We start from the raw sequence: 24,204 nt of genomic DNA, 5'->3' as shown, positions 1-24,204 counted from the left end.
CAAAACAAAGTCAGCTGGGCATAGTGGCACATGCCTGTAATCCCAGTACTCCAAGGACTGAGGCAGGATGATCACTGCAAGTTCAAGACCAGTCTGTGCTACAAAGTGAGTTCAAGGCAAGCCTGAACTACGTAGTCAGAACTGAAGAAGAGGAGGAGGAGGAGGAGGAGGGAGGAGGAGGAGAGGAAGAAGAGGAAGAAGAAGGAGGAGGAGGAGGAGGAGGAGAAAAAACCCAATAACAAAACAGTATTCTTAAGTATTAAGAATAGACATTAAGTAAGGATAAATGTCCTTCCTAAATGTGTATACATCAAACAATAATTCTACAAGCCCTGAAGGAAAGCCCAGTAATGGCTGAGTGTGGAAGCACAGACCTATAACCCAGCACTGCAGAGACCAAGGCAGGAGCATAGCATGAGTTCGAGGCCAGCCTGGGTTCCATAGTGAGTACAGGGCAGCCTCAGCTGCACAGTGAGAGCCTGTTTTTAAAAACAAAACAAAATAAGCTGAAGAGATCAATGAGCGAATACACAGTGACACTTAGAAGTGTCAACATTCCTCTCTCCACAACTAGCAGAGCAGTGAAAGGGAAAATTAGCAGACACAGAATAACTCAACAACCTCATTAACCAAGCTGTGGAATACATTTTTTTAAAATGCTATCATGAAATATACCAATGTAGAACATATCATGAACCATAACACATGCTTCAACAACTTTTAAAAAATAAAAACCATATAGAATGCATTTCCCAACCACAATGGAGTCAAGAAGAGGGGAAAATCTGAAAACACCTGGAAACTAAACAGTATACTTCTAAATAGTGCATGGGTCACAGAAGAGACCTCGAGGAACATTTAAAAATGCATTTAACTGAAGCAAAAGAAAAGACAACATATTAAAACTTGGGACACAGCTAAAGCTCCGCTGAAAGAGAAATTCACAGCACTGAAAGCTTACTTAGAGAAAATGATTCAAATCAGTAATAAAAATTCCCACTCCAACAGTCTAGGAAAAAGAACAAAATACATCCAAAGCAAACAAAAGGAAGATAAGAACAGAAACCAAGGGGCTGGGGAGGTAACTCGGCGGTCTAAGTGCCTGCCTGGTAAGTGCAAGGACCCAAGTTAGATCTCGGGTACTGCGTGCTGGAACCCCAGGCGGGACATGCCAGCCACCGAAACTGGACGTGGTGGTGCCTGCCTATGATCCCAGCGCTAGGAAGGCTGAGACACTCTGAGTGTCTCACAATGAGTCCGAGCTGTGTAGCGAGACCCTGTACCAAATAAATAAAATACTTTTTAAAAAACTTTAAAAATCAATATAATTGAAAGCAAACAAAATGATAAGAGAAAAATCAGTGAAACTAGAAGTGTGCTAAGAGATTAAAAAACCTCCAGCAGTGTCAGGGAAAAAACAAAACAAAACAAGGTGACAGTGCAGACCCTGAAGACATTGAAAACATAAGCGCGCACTACAAACGCATCTACTGCAGATGTTAAATTTGACAGCTTGGGTGAAGTAGATCAAGTCTCCGAAAAGCACGGACAAGTACAACACTCAGTATGAAACAGATGATTTAACTGTCCCTGTAACTGCTATGGAAATTGAATGTTTTAAAGCATTTAAAACAGAAATATCAGGCTGGGGAGATAGATAGCTTGGTGGACTAAGCACTTGCTTAGGCAAGAGCAGGGAGCAGGGTTCGATCCCCAGTACCACATGCCACTTCATCCCCGACCCTGGGTGCTGAGCCGGTGACTTGAGTCCTGGCGTGGTGGCGCATGCTTGTAATCCCAGCACTGGGGAGGCTGAAACAGAAAGATCACTATAAATCCAAGCTGCATAGCAAGACCCTGCACTGAATGCATTAAAAACAAAAACAAGGGGCCAGCCAAATAGCTCAGTGGATTAAAGTGCAGGGGTCGGGGGTTTGATCCCCGGGCCTGCTGTGCCAGCCTGCTAAGGTGGTATGCTAAGGTGGCAATTGAGACTGGGCGTGGTGGCACACACCTGTAATCCCAGCTCTTGGCAGGATTAAAAACAGGCGGATCATTACAAGTCCAATCTAGCAGTGAAACCTGAACACCCTGTAGACCCTTCCCTAAAATACAAACCAAACAAACAACCAAGCAAACAAATAAACAAAAAAACCCCAGAAATGTCTAGGTAAAGATGGTTTTACTGGAACATCTCACCAAACATTGAAATAGGAATCAACACCTATTTTCTTTCATAAAATAGAAGAGGATGGAACATTTTGCAATTCATACTATTAGAGTAGTGTTATCCTGATATGAAAACCAGACAAAATGCAAAAGAACAGAACCATAAACTAATAGCTCTCATGAATACAGATGTCAAAAATCCTTAACAAAATAATAGCAAATATGAGTCAGCAATATATTTTAAAATTATACAACATGATAAATGGAGTTTTTTGCAGAGATGAAGGCTGGCTCATTATTTGAAAATCAGTCAGAGTCATTTATTATCTGAACAGATTCAGGAGGAAAATCACACAACCACATCCATTGAGGCAGAAAAAGTGCTTGACGTAGCATTTATTCATGATTTAAAAAAAAAAAAAAAGCTCCCTGAAAATTCCTCAATTTGCTAAGTATCAGCTATGAGATGTCTATAGCTAACACTGTTCTTAACATTGAAAGACAATGTTTTCTTTCTAGAGTTGGGGATACCACTGTTGTTCAACATAACGCTGAACGTTCTAGCAAAGGCAATAAGGCATGAAAGAAAATAAAAATCTCACAGGTTAGGAAGGGCTACACTAACTGCACTTACTTGATGATAGTATTGTGTATGTAGAAAAATCCAAACAATCCTCCAAAAGCTGGTTAAGACCTAGTAAATGAGTTCAGCATAATCTTAGGCTATAAGATGAAGATGCAAAATCAATTGTATTTCTATGAACTAGTAATGAAAAATTGGATAAGAAAATTAAAAGTGCAATACCATTTATATTAAAAACTGGACATAGGATTAAGTCTAATACAACATTTTCAAGGCTATCTACTCAAAACCATAAAATACCAATGAAAGAAAACAATGATATTAATAAATGGAATGACATACCATGTTCATGGATCAAAATACAAAGCATGAAGATATTAATTCTCAAGTTTGTATAAAGGCTCAATACAATTCCTATAAACATTTCCACAAGATGTCTGATGGATACAGATGTTTGCTTGCAGGAAATAGTTTTTATTGAAAGTTAGAAGAGACTAGTAGAGTACACTGGCTTGAACAGCTGACAGGAACCCCTCTGATGACGTGTTTCACATTTGACTCCCTGTAGAGGCCGGAGGCTAGCGTTAAAGGTCAGCTGCTGGCCTGGGGTCCAGCCTATTACTGCCAGAGGCCTGGTTTCCTAGCTCCAGAATTCTCCTGGCTGAGAGGTGGTTCTGTCCCTGTGGAAGGACCATCTCTGATTGTGGTGGTGTTGATCACATGGGCTTCTGTTTTCTTGGAATTCAATGGACCACTGGTTTAGAAGATGGCTAGAGACTTCTGCATGTCCCTGTAAACGTCTGGTCTGGGTGGTCTCAGTCTTGAAGATGGATGATCGTGCAAATTCAGGGCCAACATGCCAGCATGTAGAAAGGCGCTCCCCAAGTGATCAATGTATCTAAATGGAGAACTGAGAGGAGAGCTCACTCAGATGTACAGGAACAGAGAACTCATTGTGAGGGTCCAGCCTTACTCTGTTTTTGGTTACTTTGTGGGCATCTGTAGATCCAGGTGAAGGGTTGTGCTTTATAGCAAAAATGGTTAAGTACCTGACTCCACAGGGGGAAAAAAAATCCACAAATAATGTTTTTTTATGTATTTGGTATAGGGAGAGGGTCTCTCTCTCTCTCTCTCTCTCTCTCTCTCTCTCTCTCTCTCTCTCTCTCTCTCTCTCTCTCAACATGGTCTTGCTGTATAGTTTAGTTTGGTTTTCAACTCATCTATATATCCCAGACTGGCCTCAGCTGCACAGGGATCCTCCTGCCTCAGCCTCCCACATGCTGGGATGATAGACATGTGTCACCATGTCCAGCACAAATAATGTTTTTACTGAGGACAAGGGAAGGACCTGAGATTGACTGTTCTCTGCCCAGTAGTAGTCTCTGACTATGCCATAACTACATCAATTTCAGGACTGATTTTTTTTCCAGAATTCTCTCAGGACTGACTTGAGGAAGGGTGATGTTTAGGCTGCCAACTTCCACTTCATTATGGTTCTCTGCACAAGTCCAGCTGGATAGTAGCCATCACTACGGCTCCTTGCAGTAGTGAACGGGAAGTAATAAAAAAGTTCGTGTTTATTAGACATTGTTAAATAAAAGTCCAATTTGAGAGCTACTTTACAAAGTATATAATAAGGAATAAATTGTTTTATATTACATGTTAGACAGGTAATTAGACATTAGTGTGCTGGGGGGAATAGCATGCTTTGCCAATGATAGGTGAAAAAAGATTTTAATGTGTAATATATTTATAATCATTTGTAAGGCCTGAGACCTAAAGCATCCCCACAGGGTTAAAATTTATATGGAAAGAAAAAGAAAATAGAACAAGTAAAACAAATTTATAAAAGAAGAAAAAGGGCATGAATCATAGTACCCTACTTCAAGACTTATTTACAGCTATAGCAATGTGGATTGTGTAGTATTAGTTGAGGGACAGAGACATAGATCATGAAATAGAATAAAGTCCCGGAAATGGACTCATACTTATATACCCAACAAAGTTTTGACACATGTGCCTACTGCAGGGATGAAGACTGCGACTTCTTTCATGGCCTGCTTTCTCCCGAGCCAGCTTTGTTCTCAGGCTGGATGGCAGCAAGATGGGCCCTGACGGCTCCTGGTTGGAAAGCCAGCAGGTCAGCACCTACGAGACAGAAGCATCCTGGTCCCACGTGACTTCAGCCAGAGCCCTGGGGTTGAGTCTCCTGGGCCTGACCTGGGTCACATGGCCACACGAGAACCAGCGACTGAGGCCAGAGGAGACAAGGCTCTCATTGGCTGGGTCTAGATCATGTGCCTACCCTAGAGGCTGGGATACATTGATGATGGAAGGAAGGAAGGATGGAATAGTCAGCAGATCCGGAAAAGCCAAGATACCCTAAGATCCCAGAATAAGTCTGTTCTACCATTGTCCCCTTTCAAGGTCTTAATAGCAGTAAGAGGGATACCAAACTGAGTTGGGGTGTTCAGCTCCACTGCTTAGGATGCAGCATCTGATCACACTGGCTCGGTTACGTGTCCAGCCTCTATCCAGTAGGGGAGTATCGTACTGGAACCACTAGTGCTATGAGAGTTATTAGAGAGACTAGGATGACAGCCTATAAACACTTGGGGCTTCTTAGAAACTAGATGAGCTCTTCACCACAAAGAGTCTGGGGAATTTGTTAATGGGATTGGCATTGGAGGAAATAGATGATTATTAAAGATCCCGTTGAGAAAGGCAGAACACTCAGACGTCCCTTTACTTTCTGTCTGGAGCATCTGTGGGGCTGAGAGAGAGCAGCAGTGGTAGAAGAGGTGGCCACCCTGACTACAAGGGATGCAGGGATGTGGGCAGCTAGCAGGAGGGGAGGCCTGGAGCTCTCAGCCGTGTAGGACTGGGGTAGCAAACCTGAGACTTTGATTTGGAGGAAATCTGTCATGAGCAGGAACCTAAAGAGCAGAGATCTGGAAACCAAGCCAGGTGCAACTAGATCCAAACAAGAACCCCACTCCTGGCACTAAATGTGGATTACAGTCTTGGGCATAGACATCAGGCTGAAATGCTCCCAGCTGGGACTCCTAGCTCTGTCCCTTCTCTTTATTCTTTAAAGGTATGGTTAGGACAGTCTCCAGCTTCATGCTGGGCCCTGTATGCACACCATGTGAGGGCAGCTAGGCATCCTTACCAGGGTAGAGAAATGTGGTGTAGACAGTCAAACAAATGGCCCTAACTTTAATCTTCTGAGTGAGCAAGCTTGGAAACCAAGTCATGGAGATGCGGGTAGTAAGCATGTCAGCATAGTGAGGACAGTAAGGAGAGCAAGCCCTTCCTAAGAGCCTCTCAGGTATCAGCAATATTCTAGGAGGTGTTTAATGGCTCGTGTCCTTTAATTTGTAAAAAGGCCCAGGGCAGAGCTGTTGCTATGTCCATGGAAATAGACTAGGGAATAGGAGGCCAAGAGGCTTAGAGTCTCACCTGAGGTCACCCATGAACAAAAGTAACTCATGAAGAGTGAACTGCCCTGGGCTCCTTCTCCATCCCCGAATCAAATAATTATATCCTCACTCCGGTATCCCGACCTCCCATGGACTGTGGCTATTCTCTCCTGAATCCTCTCTGCCTGTACACATGCCGGTCCTTTCTCCTGGAATGCCCCTCCTTGGCCATTTTCTCTCATCCGTCCAGGCTCAGCATAAGCATCACTGTGTCCTGGTAGTAGTCACTGATGCAGCCCCCTGGCCAGAATGACTTGCTGTCTTCTTACTTCTCTGTGATGACTGGACCCCAGGACATGGGTTGTTCCTTGTTCCAGATAAGACTGTGCATGGAGGCTCCTCCAGGTTTTCTCTTCTCTGGGCAGCAGTGCCCACAGGCTGGCCTCATGGAGGCAGCCAGGCAGGGATGAGTGAATGTTGGGTGGCTGGGGGATTGTCTGTCCCCACCCAGCCTCACTGTGGCATCTCTCTCTTGCTCTCTCACAGCCTGGCGTGGGGCTCCTTTACCTGCTGCATGGCAGCCTCTGTCACCACTCTCAACTCCTACACCAAGACAGTCATTGAGTTCCGGCACAAGCGCAAGGTATTTGAGCAGGGATACCGGGAGGAGCCGACCTTCATAGACCCAGAGGCCATCAGGTACTTCCGGGAGAGGTCAGTGCACGTGGTGTCATCGATGGCCACCACTGGGAATCTGGAGCCCCAGGCCTGGCCTCTGCAGTCACAGTGACCCTTTGAAAATCCTGGAGGGAGCTGCCCAGAAGGTGTCTTGGGAGCTGTGGGAGATGGGATTTGAACTTACTGTGTTGGAATTTCTGGGGCACTGAAGGTTTTGTGGGGTTTGAGGTTATCTTTGTCTTATGTGATTGGACCACAGTAAGCCCAGAAGGGACCAAACTTGAATGCTTGCCATTCAGCCCCATGCTACTTGAGCTATGACACAAAGCCTGACCCAAGGCTTCCCACCTGGACCATGTCTTGGCACTAAGTGAAGAGAGGACCCAGCAATGGGGCCCAGCAGTGCATAGCCACTAGAGGGCAATGGCTCCTCGAGGTCAAGATCTCCTGGATCTCCAAATTCCAGCTGGGATCAGAGCAGATAGAAATACATCATGACTGGATAGATAAATAGGTGGATAGAGGAGGGATGGGTAGTTGAATGATTAGAGAGGTGGGTGGATGAATGGGTAATAGATGGGTGGATGACTGATTGAGTGGATATTCAGGTTTATGGGAGGATAAATAGGCAGTGAGAGAAGTGAATACATTAATAGAGAAGGAAGAATAGAGTAGGGAGGCAAATGGATAAGTGGATGGGTGAGAGGATGGAACAATAGTTACTTGGGTGGGTGGCTAAGTAGTTAAGTAAAGGGGTGGTTAAGTAGGTGGAAAGATTAATGGGTGGATGGAGGGATGAGTGGGAGGAAAGAGGCAGATGGATAGATGAATGGATGGGTGGATAGGTGGATGGATGAATGGTTAGCGTGAGCAGATAAGTCAAAAGCAGAAGCATAGATGAGTGGGAAAGTAAGTTGATGGAGGGAGGGAAAGAGGTAAGGAGGGAAGAAAGGATGAATAGAAGAGCAGAAAGAAGGATGGATGGATGGATGGACGGATTGGTAGATAGGTGGGTGGATGGATGGATGGATGGATGGATGGATGGATGGATTGGTGAATGGGTGGATGGATAGATGGATGGATGGGTGGATGGATGGATGGATGGATGGATGAATGGTTAGTGGGATGGATAGGTGGATGGGTGGGTGGGTGGGTGGGTGGGTGAGTGAGTGAATGGGTGGGTAGCTGGCTGGGTGGGTGAGTGGATGGATGGATGAATGGATGGATGGATGGATGGGTGATGGGTGGGTGGGAAGATTTCAGAAGCATAGGCAAAGCTTTTCCCTGATGCCTTGTTCTGATGAAGACACCTGAAACCTGGGGTTCCTGAGCCTCCCTCCAAGGACAGAGCCCTGCACCTCTCTGTGCCCCTTCACCCTGCAGTGCTCTCCCAGCTCCACCCAAAGCTGCACCTGTGGGTCAGCTACCACAGCTGCTCCCTGCTCAGTGCCACCAACATCCCTTTAGCTCTGTCCTCTCCTGGCTAAGAGAAGCACAGGTCTGCCCCATGTAACCACAGCCTGGTGCTCCGGCTGCCTCCCTGGGCTGTGTCAGTTGATGGTAGCAGGGATGGGAATGGGATGGCCCAGTCTCACATCTCACTCACCTGCCTGTCCGGCCTGGCCCTGTTCCTGTAGGATCCAAGAAGGGGCGGGTCTGAGCCTGGGCACCCTACTCCCTCCATCGCCTTTTGAGCTGACTTTTTCTTCGAGTACTGGGGTTGGGTCCCAGGCTCTTGCCACACTGAATGTGCACACTGAATGTGCTCCCCAGCCTGCAGCATCCCTCATGTGAGAGGAGAGGAAGGACAGTCACTTGCACCAGAGCCAGGCCTGGCTGCTGTGTGTGGAATCCCGCTGTGTACCAGGCCTGGTGCCCAGGGGTCTGATTTTGTGCTCACTCCCTCTTCTTTCAGGGAGATCTATTTGCCTTGGAGAAGCAAAGACACATCCTTGAAGTTGCCCAGTGATGGGCAGAGAGGGTTGGGCACCAGGTCTGTGAAGTTGTCTCCAAGATCAAATAAACTCAGAGGTAGCAATGTCTCTGGCTGGGCCTGACCACCCCGGCAGAGGAGGCAGAGTCAGGATGAAACCCGGGCGGCTGCTTGAGTCTACGCAGTACTCACTGGTTGAGTGCAGCCAGGGCTGCTGAGAATTCAACCCTCGGCGTGGGGCATTTCTGAGCTCATGGCAGGGAAGTGTACAAGACTGGCCCCTGCTGTGGTGGGCAGAGCTGCTGGAGCTGCAGCCTCAGCTTCCTGCCTCCTGCGGAGACAGGCCAGGGTAACCCAGCACCCAGGCTCACCTTGCCCCAGCCATGGAAGGCAGCATCGGCCAGCACAGCTGGGTCCCAGAGTAGGTGCTTCACTTCTGCAGCAGGAGCAAAACGGCCTGAGCCCTGCCCGTGCCCGCTGGGCCCTGTAGCATTGTCACCCTGGCTGTCGGTGACGAGCCTCTGCAGCATCTGGGGTGGGGGTTGTCCGCGTTCTGCGGAGGAAATGCCTCGGACCTGGCTGTCCCCCACTGCGGCCAGCAGCTGTGTGCTGTGTCCCAGTTCCAGTGGCGTCCAGCAGCTCCAGCCCTGAGATGAATGCTTGCCAGCATATGTGCCGAATAGCGCTTTGCACATTCATAACGCGAACATTATGCAGAGGTTCATCAAATTTTATTTCCCTTCCCCTCTAAGGAGAACATTTCCACATTTCAGCTTAGCTGGGCTGTTCTATTTTTTTCTTTTTTTGTTGCCTTCTCTGCAAAGAGCTCAGAGCACATAGATCTCTGCACCGGTTGCTGGGCTTGGTAGCAGGCTGGCGGTCTGCAGTGGCCAGTGTCCCTGCAGTGACAGCAGGGGCCTGGAAGAAGGGGCTGCAGCCTCCCCTAGCCCCTGCTCTGACAGCTACTATTCCTTGGGGGCAGAGGGCTCTGTGGAAGGAGCCGCTCTTGGGGCCCCACCCTTCTGCCCCTTCACTGCTGTGTGGCCTGACAAGGTCCTGAGCCTTTCTGTGCAGTTCCTCTGCCCATGATGGGAGACCAGAACTCCTGGTGTCTCAGAAAGGCGCCGACCCAGTACCCAAGGGCCATGCCAAGTGCCGTGCCTGGCACAGGAAGGGCTTTGGGTGTGCATATGAGTTCCTGTCCCTTCTGCTGCTGTTCAGCTGCCCCCTCGCCAGACTGTGGAGTGAGGCGTGAGCCTGGTCACTCCCCTCCCAGGCTGGAGACAGAGCTGGCGTGTTAGAGGCGCTGCCGGCAATTGCGCTGCTGTGCTGAGCTTGGAGCTGAAACACCTCTGAATCCCCCACCTTGACTCGGCTGATCTCCAGAGTGCCCCTACGGGCTGTCAGCATCGCTGTTGTCCCCATTCTGCACATGCAAAGTCGAGGCCCAGAGAGATGAAGTGATTGTCCAAGGTCACAAGGCAGCTAAGTGCTAGGAGTTTAATCCCAGGCCCCACAATCCCTGTGCTATGCGAACTCTTGGGCCTGATTGCTGGGCTCTGCCCAACATGGGGTCCCGGCACGTGGGGGTGTGGGATGTGCTGCAGCTCCAGGGAGGGGAGGGGAGAGCGGGCCCTGAGTGCAGGCGTGGCCTCGAAGCCCAGCATGGCGCGTGCTCTGGGGCGGGAGCGCCACCTGCAGTATTATCCAAGGAAGCTCTGTCAGCACTCTGCAGCTGTGACGGAAGACGTGAGACCATCAACGTAAAGGATGAAAAGGTCACCTTGGCTCCCGGATTCAGTCCCTGGTCAGTGGCTCCGTGAGGCCTGCAGTGAGGCAGAAACCTCTCGTTGCAGCCAGGTGTGCTGGCGGGAGACTGAGGCAGGAGGGTCTCGAGTTCAAGCCCAGTCCGGGCAACTCAGTGACTCAGAGAGACTCTGTCTCAAAATAAAAAATCAAATGAGGGCTGGGGGATAAAGCTCAGTGCAGAGGCCCTGGGTTCAGCTCCCAGGACCAGAGAAAGCAAAAGCGTGGCCGAAGGGCATGGCTTAAGGAGGCTGCTTCCATGAGAGCCAGCAGCTGGGGGGGGGGGCGGAGGAGTGGGGGACCAGGTACAGCCCCCAAGCTCACACCCAGGCGCTCCCCAAGTGGGCGTCGCTTCCGTGTCTGTCACTGCACAACGATGCCATCGAATGCTCTCGTCACCAGATTAATACACTGAGTGGCATCAGAGCCCTGGGACCCAGTCACCTCTGGACCCCGTCTCTGAACACGGCCGTGCCGTTGAGTAGGTTCTCAGAACCTGAGTCTTGGGGGGCACCTTCACCCTACTCCTCTGCCTCTCATGCTATCCTTGGGGCCCAGGGACATGGGGTACCCCAAGGACACTCATGGATGGAAGGGAATGAACTGTCTTCTCCCACCCACCCCCTCGCCCCCAGTCCTGCAGTGTCCTCTAGGCATGTATCCTGCAGGTTTGAGGAGCAACTGGGCAAGTTCTGAATGGCTGTGTGTGTGTGTGTGTGTGTGTGTGTGTGTGTGTGTGCGTGCGCGCGCGCGTGCCTGCCCATGTGCACCTAGAGGGCAGTGCACACACATGTGCTGGCTTTGTAGGGACCCCCACACCCCTGACTCTAAGCAGCTCAGCTGTCCCCGCTCTGAGAGGCAGCTGTATGGAACTATCTCAGTCTCACCCTGCCTGCCGTCCCCAAAGAGGGCATCTTAATCGTGGGCCTCCAGAGGGGAGGGTGGAAGTTGTTGAATGAAAGGTAAATATTTGCAGATCGGGGCTTTCCGGAATACTTAATCCTCAGATCTGGTTTAACAGCTCCAGGAAGAAAATGAGACCTGTTGGATTGGACTCTGGAAGGAGTCGGGCCGCACCAGCCTCGCTGGCCAGAAGCAGCCAGAGGGAGGGAGGGCCCCTGCTCCTGTGGGCTGCGGTCCCCGCGCCCCCTCCGCTGCCCGGTGATGGGTCTGGAGCGAGTTTCAGCGTTTATTTACTCGTGCTTTCTGCCTGCCCTTTTCGGCCTGGGCCGCCCGCGTGCAGGCCGCTCATCTCCCCGCTTCCCACAGCTCCGAGGCCGGCTCCGGAATGCCGGCGTCAGCAGTGAGCCCCCATTGTGCCTGCAGGCGGGAGAAAGCCACGCGTTGCTGACTGTCCCAGGCCCTGCTTCCTGCCCGCACTCTTGCCTTCCCTCTGGGGGGCCTTCCTGAATAGACCCGGCAGGTGACCATGACCTCTGCAGCTTCCTAGCTGCTATGTCGCGTGCCCGTGGTGGGAAGTCACTTTGCCTGCCTGGAACCGGCCAAGTCCACCTCCAGGCTTGGAGGGTTGGGGCAGGAGGGGCAGCATTACACTTCCGGAACCTCAGAGCTGAGGATCCCCCATCCCTAACCCCTTAGAGACCACCCCTCTGTGCGGGACACACACACACACACACACGCACACACACGCATTTGTGTGCTGCAAACTTTTATCTCATGGAGAATTCTGACTAAAGATCTATTTTGGCCCCACTCATGGCTTCAGAAATTCTTAGATTTGGCTGAGTTTAAAAATTCATTTTGAGTATCAGAGCTTTTGTCTTTCTCACAGAGAGTGGATTCGTCCACACAGGGGTCCTGCTGCTGTGCGGCAGCGAGTCTGCAGCTCCCTGTGCACTGCACGGGGCTGCAGCAAAGTGTCTGGGGTGGCTGAGGAGGGCCGGACGTGACAATGAGGTCTCAGTCCCATCTTCTGGGCAGTGGAATGTACAGGAACGCCTCATAGAAGAGGTCCCCGAGCCAAGATTTTCGAGACCTGTGAAGTGCAGGCAGATGGCTTGGGAGTGGGGAGGTGTCTCAGGCCCCAGGAACGGCGTGAGCATGGGCCAGGCGGGCACAAACTGAGGGTGTTTCGGGCAAGCTCAGCCACTCATTGTCAGCTGAGTGTGAGCTGGGGGTGGGCGCTCAACCACAGTGTCTGGCATTTGGGGCAGGGCTTGCGGAGGCAGCAACCCGGCTGTCAGGGGGATGAATTTTGTGGAGAGAGGATAGAGCAAAAACCATCTCAAAGCCCTTTCCTGGATGCCAGCACTCTCTGGGGACTAAAAGTGCAGCCCCTACTAGGTGTGCGTGCGTGCACACGCGTGCGCACACACATGCACACACACACACGCACGCGTGCTTGCCGCAGTCCTCGCCCCTGCCTGCTGTAGGGACATTTGGAAGGCTGTCTCCATGTCCTCACCTCCCACTCACTCCACGACCCACTCCAATCTGGCTCCCACCTCCTCACGCCACCGAACCACTCTTACAGCCTGGAGTGACACACACCGCAGCAACAGCGCTCTCCTGGCTCCCGAGAGCCTCTCCCCCGGCTCCTGGTGTCCTCACAGTCCTCCGCTGCATCCTCCTCCTCTGTTCTGTTAGGTGTTGCCAATCCCTGGGTCAAGTCTTCACCTCCCTCCCTGTCACCTACAGTAGCTAAATGGCCGAGCCCTCCACATTCTGAGTCCACCCCCCTCAAACCAGCCTATTTTCACTTCTCTCTGCATGAGTAAACTCTGGTGCAAGTCCCGCCTTCCCCAGACCCCTGTGTCGCTGTCACTTCAGGCCAGGCTTTTCCCTGTGGTGACACTTGTTCCTCTACCTGTCTCTACCTGTGGCTTCACTTCCTGGTTTTCAAGTGACCCACGCTCTACTAAGATCCAGAAGTAGTCAATGAAAATTCTAGCAATACACAACTCACAACTTTCAAATCTTTTGGACGACAGTGTATTGTTGTTGTCTCTGTGGCTTGTGTCTAAAGGGTGCCCCAAGGGCTTGTGTGTTTTGGAAGGTGGTTAGGGAGCGCTGGCCTCACCCATAGATTCTCCATTTGTGAGTTCCTGACTGAGTGCGCTCTCAGGAAATCCAGCCTGCATGGAGGCAGTTGCCAGAGGTGTCACCCGGAAGGATGCGCTCCTGTCCCCAGCGTCTGTCCCTCTTTGCTGTTCCTTGCCTCCTCTGCTTCCTGTCTGCTTTGAGGTAAGCAGCTTCCTCATCCTACTGTGACAGCTTTTCCACCTTGGAGCTGGCTGACCGGGGTTTGAAACTTCCGAAGCTGCGAGCCCAGATAAGCCTCCCTGCCCTTGCTCACAGCAGGTATTTTGTTCCAGCAGTGGAAAGGTACCTCGTCCATCCTTTTATCATTAGTGGGTCTTCTTGTTGGTCTGTCACTGTCTCAGTTACATTTTCCTCATTGCTGGGACAGAATACCCGACACCCAAAATGAAGGAAGGAGAGATTTAGCTCAGTTAGTGGAGGTTTCGGTCCGTACTTGGCTGGCTCCGAGGCAGAGCGGCACATGGCAGAGGGTAGCTGTCCTTGGCAGCAGAAAACAGCAAAGAGCAAAGGGAGGGGCAGCAGCTTCAGCAGCTCGCAAGCCTGTCCCATGCCTTATATTGTATGTAGGTTACCCACCCCAGGGCGGGTGTAGCACTCACACTCATAATCCCCCACTCACACTCATAATCCTATTGGATTATGAATTAATCACAAGCCCTAGAAGCTGCCCCAATACTGCATGAGGATTTGGGTGGACAACGAAACACAAACAATAACACTTGCTGTGCCTCATTTGTAAGTTAAACTACATCATAGGTTTGTATGTATAGAAGAACCACAGAGCATACAGGGTCGGATGCTTCCTGCAGTCCAGGTATCCACTGGGCCTTGGACTATCTTCCCGCAGGTAAGGAGGGCCTCCGGGGGTCCATGCCTCTGGGTGCATCATCACTCACAGGGCACAGCTGCACCCCGCCACCTTGGGGGATCCGGCCACCCGGGACAGCACCGTTGCAAGCCAGCTCTGCCCTCCAACCCCACCCTCAGCAGCAGGTTACCTCTTCAGTGTGGTAATGTGGTCGGGTGATTTGAACCCATCTTCCAGTGTGGAGCACTGGTGTGACCTCCACATCCTCCAGGGCAAAGGGCCAATTCCTCATCCTAACTCCTGAGCACTGCCCCGTCCAGCCACTCCTGGGGACCTCCACAGCTTCCCGGCCAGGTCATTGTCCTGTCTGCAGAGCCTGACCTGCTCTCCCTGCCTCAGTGCACCCCAGAACCTCCCCAGTTTTGAGCCAAGTTTGGTGTTTCCCCGGGGTGACCGCTCTCCAAGCTCCCTCTAGTCTGGGCTGTGGAAGGGATTCTGTGACATGATGGACGTCACAGACATGATGGATGTCACAGAAGGTGACATGACGTCTAAGGTCTTCATGACTCCAGAAGGCTCTTGTGGCCAGAGGAGCCCGTTAGGAGCTGATCAAGGTGGGGATGGGGTTCGGGGTCAGGGGTGGTACTCACATGAAGGACCCGTTGTATTTCCCAGGAATAACTTCTAGCCTGTGCTGTGCTCAAGGTCTGCATGTCTAGGGATCTCTTTCTCAAACCCAATAAGGAAGAAACAGGAGGCAAACTGTAAATACCAAGCCACAGCCCTGACACCGGGGATAATGTAATCTTCTCCTCTATTATTCTCCAAGTGCTTTGTATTGTGATTAGGTTACACAGAAAATGGGAAAGGAAAAAAAAAATCTTTTTAAAAACCCATTTATTTCCCCGTATCTTGGGACGGCCCTTTTGATGGGATGTTATGCGATCTTCATTTACTACCTGTAGACATTTATTTGCCAGAATTCCATTTAATTCCATTCTTCATTCCATTGTAAATTGGACGTTTAAAAATCAATGTGCTCTGTGACTCTTTCCTGGATATGTGACCTGTGAGACGAAGGCCATCACAGCTCCGCCGTGGCTGTTTGTGTTGTCGGCTTGCATACCGCTGCCACCAGCACCTGCACCTGCTCCTCTGCGATGGGCCCCTCGGAGGAGTGTGGGGCTCAGAAAGTAGAGCTGGATCCACGGGATGGCAGGGCCCGCGCCCAGCTTGGCTGCATGGAGTGCTGAACAGTGCCAGTGGGCAGGGAAGGCAGAAGCGCAGGCCGGTTGGTCCTCAGGGCTGGAAAGCCAGGTGGGTGGGCGGAACATCTGGACGGTGCACCTGGAAGGGACGGCTGCCTCCTAGCCTCCTGCGCCTTCTCCTAAAGATCAGCCAGCCGGAGGGAAAATGAGAGGGAGGGGAGGTGGCCCCGAGCCCCTCAAGCCCAAGCTTCCCTCAACCTGGCCTCTGCAGGTTGCCCACCTGTACCCAGGCAGGTGGGAAAAGCGACACTGGAGGTGCAGGCCTAGTGGAGCCCCACATATGTTGGCAGCCTCGGCTGTGACCTGGGGCCAACAGCAGGGGCCTCACCCCGAACCCATTAGAGATGCAGTCTCGGGCCCCACTCCTGACCTGCCCCTCAGATAGGCTCCGCATGGGCACAGCTCCTCGGGGATCTACCTGGGCCCCCTGAAGTTTGGGAAATGCTAAGGTAGAGGACAGAGAGATGCGGTCTTGGGCCGGGGGCTAGGAGGGCATGTGGGCTGTGGCCAGCAAGGAAGACCCTGCAGACCAGGCCTACGAAAAGTGGCCCCTGGGCCAGCGGCCACTTGCAGACTCCTCTGGGGCCCAAGGTTAGACCCTGCAATCAGCAGATCCTCTCCTAGCAGGTCACCATGTCTACCAGGGACAGCTAAGACCCTCTCCTGGCAGGTCATTGTGCTTACCTTGGACAGCTAAGACCCTGTCCCGGCAGATCACCATGCCTACCTAGGACAGCTAAGCTTTCGCACTTTTTTTTTTCCCCAAATCATTTCTATTTAGTGTAAGAATTGGTTCAAGGTACTTAAAAAATCACAGGGTGAGGGGGTCCCCGAGTCCTCTGTTGTGATAGCGTGGAAGCAGGGCATATGCAGTCTCCTTCTAAACTGTGGCAGAGAGCAGGAAACAGCATCTGTCTGGGGCCAGGGAGGGGGAGGCTGGCTTTGGGGACAGCTTTAATGAGACCCCTGGGGTAGAGAACATGCCGGGCCCAGGAGCATGGGGGCCTCCACCTGCCCAGCGGTGATAAAGCCTGGCGTGTCCCCTGCCAGTGCCCACAGCTTCTGGGTCCACATGCGGCCCCAGAATTATCCTAGCACATTCTCAGGGGCTTCCTGAGAAGACCTCAGTTCTGGGGCTCTTGGGGACAGGGGGCTCCCAACAGCACAGATGAGTCCAGGTGGGCTGATTGAGAATCCTGGCCTGTGGGGCACCCCCAGGTTGCCATGGAAACACGCTAAACTCCAAGGACCCAGGGAGCTGAGTTCAGATCCCAGCTCTGCCTCTAGCCAGCTACAGGCTGGAGCCAACCAGGACCTGCGTGAGAGTCCATAGTGCCCATCTCCGCCTGACTCCCTGCTTGGGGGTAGCACAGGAATGGGAGCACATGCTTCCTGGGGTGCAGGGGATTCTCCCCACAGCAACAACTGAGACGTTTACTTCCTATCACAGAGCTGTATGTGTACATTGACCAGCGCAGCTGGGCTCTGGGTGAGCTCCTAAACTACATCAGCTGCAGTCTTCACATCTGCCAAGTGTGGGTGATGACAGTGACGTCTCGTTACTGCCACCTTCTCCTGGGTGACCCCCCACAAGCTGGGTACCTCTTTCTTTCTGCCCTGACTGTTCTTGAACCCTAACTAAGAGAGACCCCATCTTCTCCAGGGCTAAAGACTGCTGTTATGGTCGATTCATTGTGCCAACCCGAGGAGGTTAGAAGTTGGACTAAGTGACCCGGCAGAGGCTGGGGCCCTCACTCTGTAAACATCCTGAGCCTGCGCCAGAGGAGGGCGGACATGGTGTTAGCACTGCACCCGCCCCAGGGCAGCACGATAAAGGGAGGAAAAGAGGCCTGCCCCACCCCCTGCTTTTGCTTTCTTCTGCCACCCTGAGCCATTGCCCCTGTGCCAATGGCACCCTGCTTGGAGCCAGCTGATTATGGACTGCGAACTCCATGAACTGTGAGCTGAATAAGCCTTTCCTCCTTTAGCAAGACAGACAGACAGACAGACAGACAGACAGACAGACAGACAGACAAGTATAGCCTCAGACCCCGGACATTGAGACCAACCCTGTCCTGAGTTGAAAAGATTTGAGGGAAGGCAGACTATTAGGCATGATGCTGTTGTTGTTTTCTTGTTTTCTGAGACACAGTCTTACTGTGCAGCCCAAGGGGGCTTGGACGCAGGACCCGCCCACCTCCTCCCCCAGGGTGGTGGGGTCACAGGCACAGCCATCACTCCTGTTATTAAGCATGTTTAAAATGCAAGTGTACTAACTAACATTCCGAGGTCTTGGTCTGTGTCAGGGCTTGGGGTTTAGTCCTTGGATGACTGGGTTCTGCCTGGGTTTAGTCCATGAGGGTAAAGGTGATGATGTTGGTGGCTGCCACTCTCAGTACCACAGCCGCTGCAGCTGTTGGCAGGCACAAGGAAGGTGACACTGTGCCCGGAGACTGCAGTCATGCTCCCTGGGGACCACTGAGCTGGGCTCTGCCCCAGAAGGACCATCAGTCTGTGCCCAGACCCCTGCCGGGCCTCATCCACACCCCTCAGGGCTGCCAGACCCTGCAAAGTCTAACGAGCTGGAGTTTTCATGAGTGAATTGTGGGAGAGAGCTGAGTTCGTGCAAGAATACTAGCTCTTTCCAGAATTCGTGGCAAGGCAGAAAGACAGGTGGAGCCCCTTCGAGAGGTGAGCAGGCCTTGTGGCCTTTGGGAGGCAGCTCAGGGAGGAAGGTCCCACACAGCTGTCCCGGCCCTGGCCCCCATTACAATCCCAGGGGATGACTTCCATCTGCCCTTGGTGACTTCAGCCAGGTCGAGAGCCACAGGGCATGGCCACAGGTTAATGCAGATCTCCCTCAAGCGAGCTAGATCCCAGCTGCCACCTGCTGCTGCCAACAGCCACACTCACATGTGCAGCTGGCCACAGGGAGAGCTGAACAGCTGTGACAGACACAGTAAGGCACCCACAGCCTCACAGGTTTGCTGTTTGGACCTGGGTGGGCAAAGTCACCAAGCCCTGGGCTGCAAGACTGCACTGCTGGCTCCCTCAGCCTCCCGGCCTCCAGCTGGGCCCTCGAAGCCCTGAATTTGTCCGTATACACCTGGTGTGGCTCTGGGCCGCCAGGGCTTCTCTGGGCCACCCCACGGCCCCAGCCCAGCACAAGGCCCGAGTGCCTCAATGTCTGTAGGTGTCATTTGACCTGTTAGGTGTTAAAGTTGAGCCTGTGTGTGTGTGTGTGTGTGTGTGTGTGTGTGTGTGTGGTGTGTTACTGGGAATTACATATAAGGCCTTTGCACTGCGCTTTTGCCCCAGCTCTTTCCTTTTTTATTTGGGAGACAAGATCCTACTAAGTCACTAAGTTGTCCAGGCTGGGCTTGAATTTGCATTACTCCTATGCCAGCCTTCTAGGGTGCTGGGATTACTAGCATGTGTCACCACACCAGGCTACAATTTGGGGCTTTTGGGTGACATAGCAGGATGGCCAAGGAGGCCTGGGAGGTCCATGTGGTGCCAGCTCGCTGTCTCCTCCTGGCCCCTTTAGCTCAACTGAGTGCATCCTCCCAGGCTGGAGGAGATCGGGGAGCCCAAGGAGGTGCTCAGCCCAAGGCGTAGAGCAAGGGAATCGAGAAGCAGGAGCCATGGGCTGGTCTTGGACTGGCTCAAGGTCAAGGCTGACGCCCAGAAGGACATGGGAGGCACACACCTGCGAGCGGCAAGGTGGCAATCTGCAGACACAGATGTGGCAGGTGGGGTTTAGGATGAGGGTGGGGCTCAGGACAGGGCGGGGCTCTGGATGAGGGCGGGGCTCGGGATAGGGCGGGGCTCAGGATGAGGGCGGGGCTCAGGACGGGGCAGGGCTCAGGACAGGGCGGGGCTTAGGATGAGGGCGGGGCTCAGGACAGGGCAGGGCTCAGGACAGGGCGGGGCTTAGGATGGGGGCGGGGCTCTGGATGAGGGCGGGGCTGTTACCCAGCCTCCTCCCCCCCAGGCTCTGTTGCTTGGGAGACCGGGAAGCCCGGAGAACTCTGAATGAGTCCTAACAGACGTGAATATAAATTATTCTTTCATGTATAGTTATGAGGAACAGAAGATAAATGCGTGTGTGCCCACTTGAAAAATGCTGAAAATTTCTGGGTAAATGAAAAAATCAGGTTACAAAACAGTATGTTTAATTTAAACCTCTTTATATCTGAAAGAATGTATTAGTTCTAAAAAGATAAGCACCACACTACTACACAAAACACGTTTTTATCGGGCGACTTTGGCTGTTTCTATGGTGTAGGAATTTTTGTGCATTTGTTTGCCAGGAAAATAAGAAAGATGTTTCCATTTAGCGACGAAAATAAAAATGAACAACAGCCCAGGCCTATAATCCCAGCACCCTGGAGGCTGAGGCAGGAGAGTCACAAGCTTGAGCCCAGTCTGAGAAGTTTGGGGACTTAGTAAAGCCCTGTCTCAAAATGTAAAGCGGGTGAGTGCGTTTCAGGAAGAAGCCGTTGGGCTCCAGCCCAGCCCCACCTGAGAGAGACAGAGAGGAGAGAGACAGATAGACAGACAGAGAGACAAGCTCATGCATTGTTCATGGGAAAAAAACACGGCTCCAGAAAGCAGCGCACGCCTGGGCCTGCCTGCGCGCGGAGGTGGCTCTGAGAAGAGTTTTAATTCGGGTGAGAAGCGGCCTGCGCTGAAGAAGGCCTCAGCACAGACGTTGGGCTCAGGCAGGACGCAGGCCCTGGGCTCAGCCGGCATCCTCTCCCGGGGGCAGACACTGCAGCTGTGGCACCTGGCCTGCCAGGCGTGGTTCTGTGTGTGCGTGTGCGTGTGTGTGCGTACGTGTGCATGTGTGTGTGCACACCCACTCAAATAAGTGCGTACTTCTGAACCCAAGTCAAGTCCTACACTCCTTTAGCAACGTACACATCACTTTTCTGCACCGAGCGCGGGTGCGCAAGCCAGGATCCACTTCTCGTGACAGCCGTGGTTTTGCCTGCCCGCCCGGCCCAGCCTACCTTCAGATGCCTCTGTTTGTTCATCAGTAAAATGGGAATACTGATGCCAGCCCGCAGGGTCATGGTAGAGCTCTACGGGACAAAAGAAAGGACACTTTGCCAACCGCTCCCCAAAAGGGAGGCTGGCTCTTTGACCTGCTCTTTCTTACGTGGGTGTTGGGTGTTTCATTAGCACATATTTGCACTACATATGTAGCCCACCCTCAGCTTGGCATATATAGTTCCTCTTCCCTTCCTCTTCCTCCCCCCCTCCCTCCCTCTGGGTCCTCTTCCCATTTGCAGATGGGAAATTTACCTCCTTGTCTCCTGTTACTGATCTTTTTATTTGTCTCTTTAATTTACTTCATACTTGGGATCTCTCCTATAAACTTGCATGCTTGATTTATTCCACCTGACACTGAGTCTCATCCATTTTCCTACAAAATGATGCAAGCTTTTCCTTCTTCATGGCAGAGTAGTACTCCACTCCATGTCAACACCACTTTCCTCTTTCCACTCATCCGTTGGTGGCCATGGGCTGTTTCTAAGATTTGGCTCCTATGAATTCACAGCTATAAACCCGAGTATACATGTATTACTGTTATGATGGTTTTCACTCTTTCAGGAAGATGCCTAGAAGGGAAAAACCTGGGTCAAATGGAATTTCTAGGGTTAGCTTTTCAAGGACTCTCCACCTTGAGTTCCACAGCGGCAGTCTGAGTTTACACTCCCACCACGATGTACAGGGCTTTGCTTTTGTCCCACAACTTTCCCAGCATTTGTTACCACTCTGTTTCTTGATGCTGACTGGCCTTGCTTTCTGGAGTAAGGTGGAATCTCAGCATCATTTTAGTTTTTATTTCTGTAACGGCCAAGACATTGGACAATTTTTCATGTGTTTATTGGTCATTTGTACGTCTTCTAAGAAGTGTCTCCATGTCACTTGCCCATGTTTATTGGGTCTGTTATTTGGGGAATCTCTTTTCTTTTCAGTTTTTTTATATTTTAGATATTTTGTCCACAGAGGAGCTGGGCAGCTTTTCCCTATTCTGTAGGTCACTTACTTTGCTGTGCAGCAGATTACTGATTTGATATCAACCCAGTTGTTGATCTTGGTGCTAGTTCTTGTATGACTGGATTCTGTTTAGAAAATTTTTTTGTCTTATTCTCTTTCCAGGATTGAAAAGGGGGATGGAAGCGAGGAGGAGGACTACCGCTTGGACTGCCGCCATGAGAGATACCCCACCCGTAAGTGCCTCGTCTAGAGACCTGCTGCTAGGAACTGTCCTCTGTTGGAGGACAAGGACCCCGGCTGGGGCAGCCAGCCTCCTCTGCTCCCTCCCGCAGATCCAGTCCTCATCGGGGGGCTGAGGCTGGGGTCTCTGTGTAGCAGGTCTTCTGCACCAGGCAGCTGCAGCCAGTCCTCCCAGGGGGATGGGCTGCTGCAGAAGGGGGAGGGGTACTAAAAGGCTTTACAGGCACTCGGTGACACTGCCTCTCTAGTCCAGGCCCAGCTAGGCCCTCAGCCTGAGGATGAATAGTCCTGGGCAGAGTCAGCCAAATCAGACAAGATCGAGCGCGTTCAGGGTGGTACGGCCATAGACAGAATCAGCCAAATCAGTTGGGTGAGGGCAGACCAGATTTGTTAGCACCAGTGACCTCTTGGCCCTTAGAGAACACTGGCTTCATCTCTCACCATGGGGAACACGGTAAGGAAGAGCCCAGAACATCCATGCGGGGACCAGAAAGCAGAGGGGAGGCAAAAGGGATGAAAGAAGGTCGCTCAAAACTAAAAGTGAAGCCAGAGTGAGGTGAAAGTGAAAGCACTCTCGTCCTGGTGGCGCCTGCTGGGTGCTCCCCACAGGCCTCCCGCTTACCAAGCCTCACATGTCTTCCCACTGGCTTCAGTCCCTGTCATGGTTGACACATTGTGACAACCTGAGAAGTTCAGAAGCTTCATTAAGTGACTCAGCAGGGGCCCAGGGCCTTCACGTTGTAAGCATCCTGAGCCTGCGTGAGAGGAGGGCGGGGAGGGCTTGAGCGCGGCACCTACTGGGCAGCCTGCTTACCACAGGAGGGAGGAGAAGAGGCCTGCTCCGTGCATCGGGTCTTCTTGCTGCCTTTGCTGTCTTCTGCCGCCTTGCACGGCTGCCCCTGGGCCATGCCGCTCTGCCTCAGAGCCTGCTGACTGAAACCTCCACAGAGTGTGAGCTAAAACATCTTCCCTTCCTTAATTTGGGGCTTTTGGTGTTTTGTCTCAGCATCAAAAGAAAAGCAACCAAGACAGTGGTGCCTAGAGGTAGGGTCGCCTCCCGATTAGCAGAGTGGAGGACCTGCCCAGCCTCACAGCCTTGCTGGTCAGTGTCCTGAGCGCATCTCTCAGATCTTTTAGGAGGCCGCATGACTTCCGTCTCTGTCTGGGTCTCTGACCCCGAGGGGCTTCCCCATCTCCCTCCATGGCTGGAGAACCCCACTCCCGCATCTTTGGAGGATGCCCCAAGGCATGCGTTTTGCTAGGTCATGAGCTTAGCAGCTGTCCCCTCCTTTCCTTCCTGTGGGCCACATTTCTTCCCTGCCCAGTTTCCAAACAACAACACTGAAACTTAGCGACCATCTGACCCCACGTCCCTGGGGCCTGGAACGAGGTGAGAAGTCACGCTGCTCCGAGAAGTCACGCTGCTCTGAGAAGTCATACTGCTCAGAGAAGTCATGCTGCTCAGAAGGAGCATGAAGCTGGGAAAGGCAGAAGGGGGTCTGCGTTGTGAGGGCAGTGGGCTGCCAGGGAGGCCATGGCCCCTGGAGACTGCCCTGAGATGGATGCAGGGCCCAACCATGGTGTCTGTGCTGGGGTGTGGGCTTCCCGGAGGAGGAGCCAGGGACCAGGGGTACAGCTGGCTGGGCAGGGAGCCCCCAAGGATGGTGGAGGGGAAGAGCCACCACAGAGGTCCTGGGAAAGCTCGTAGCAAAGGAGCAGGCCCTACAGCAGCCAGGCATGGCGGCCCACGCCTACAATCCCAGCACTCAAGAGGCCGAGGCAGAAGGATTGCTGGCAGTTTGAGACCAGCATGAGCTATGTAGTTAGACTCTGTCTCAGAAAACGAGAACAGTATCAGCAGCTCCCCTGGGCGGGCCTGAGCCTCCAGGCTCCCTGTAGAGTGGGCAGAAAGCCCTGGGGCAAGGGATAAGGAAAGGAAGAGAGCTGTCTCTCTGTCTGCCACCCAGTGGTCTGTGCATATGTGAGTCTTCCCAATGTGGGAGAGAATTGGAGAGTGCAGGGGATGATGGAGAGCCAGCCTTGGTAGGTCCAGGATGCTGTGGGCCAGGGGGAGATGGCCTGAACTCATTCTGTCTCAGTCTCTGTCTCTCCCTTTCTTTCTCCCCTTTCTTCCTCTTATCTATCCATATTAATCATCTCTCTTCTTTTCTTCTGTCATCCATCCACCCATCCACCCATCCACCCATCCACCCATCATCCACCCA

At 52.1% G+C, this 24,204-nt stretch overlaps 1 protein-coding gene across 3 annotated transcripts in view; it reads left to right on the top strand.

The window, feature by feature from the left end:
* The window catches only part of Gsg1l (GSG1 like), a 220,740-nt gene that overhangs the window by 186,713 nt on the left and 9,823 nt on the right, over positions 1 to 24,204 (top strand). For 2 of the 3 annotated variants that reach the window (XM_023709471.1, XM_004622901.2), the window contains 2 exons: positions 6,721 to 6,888; positions 21,902 to 21,972. In XM_023709471.1, the coding sequence (XP_023565239.1) occupies positions 6,721 to 6,888; positions 21,902 to 21,972 (239 nt within the window). The remainder of the gene's footprint in view (positions 1 to 6,720; positions 6,889 to 21,901; positions 21,973 to 24,204) is intronic. The other variant, XM_023709475.1, reaches the window with a different exon arrangement.

This window comes from Octodon degus, unplaced genomic scaffold, assembly GCF_000260255.1.
Source record: "Octodon degus isolate 3935 unplaced genomic scaffold, OctDeg1.0 scaffold00001, whole genome shotgun sequence".
Classification (NCBI taxonomy): domain Eukaryota; kingdom Metazoa; phylum Chordata; class Mammalia; order Rodentia; family Octodontidae; genus Octodon; species Octodon degus.
This window is presented reverse-complemented; position numbering and strand designations above follow the sequence as displayed.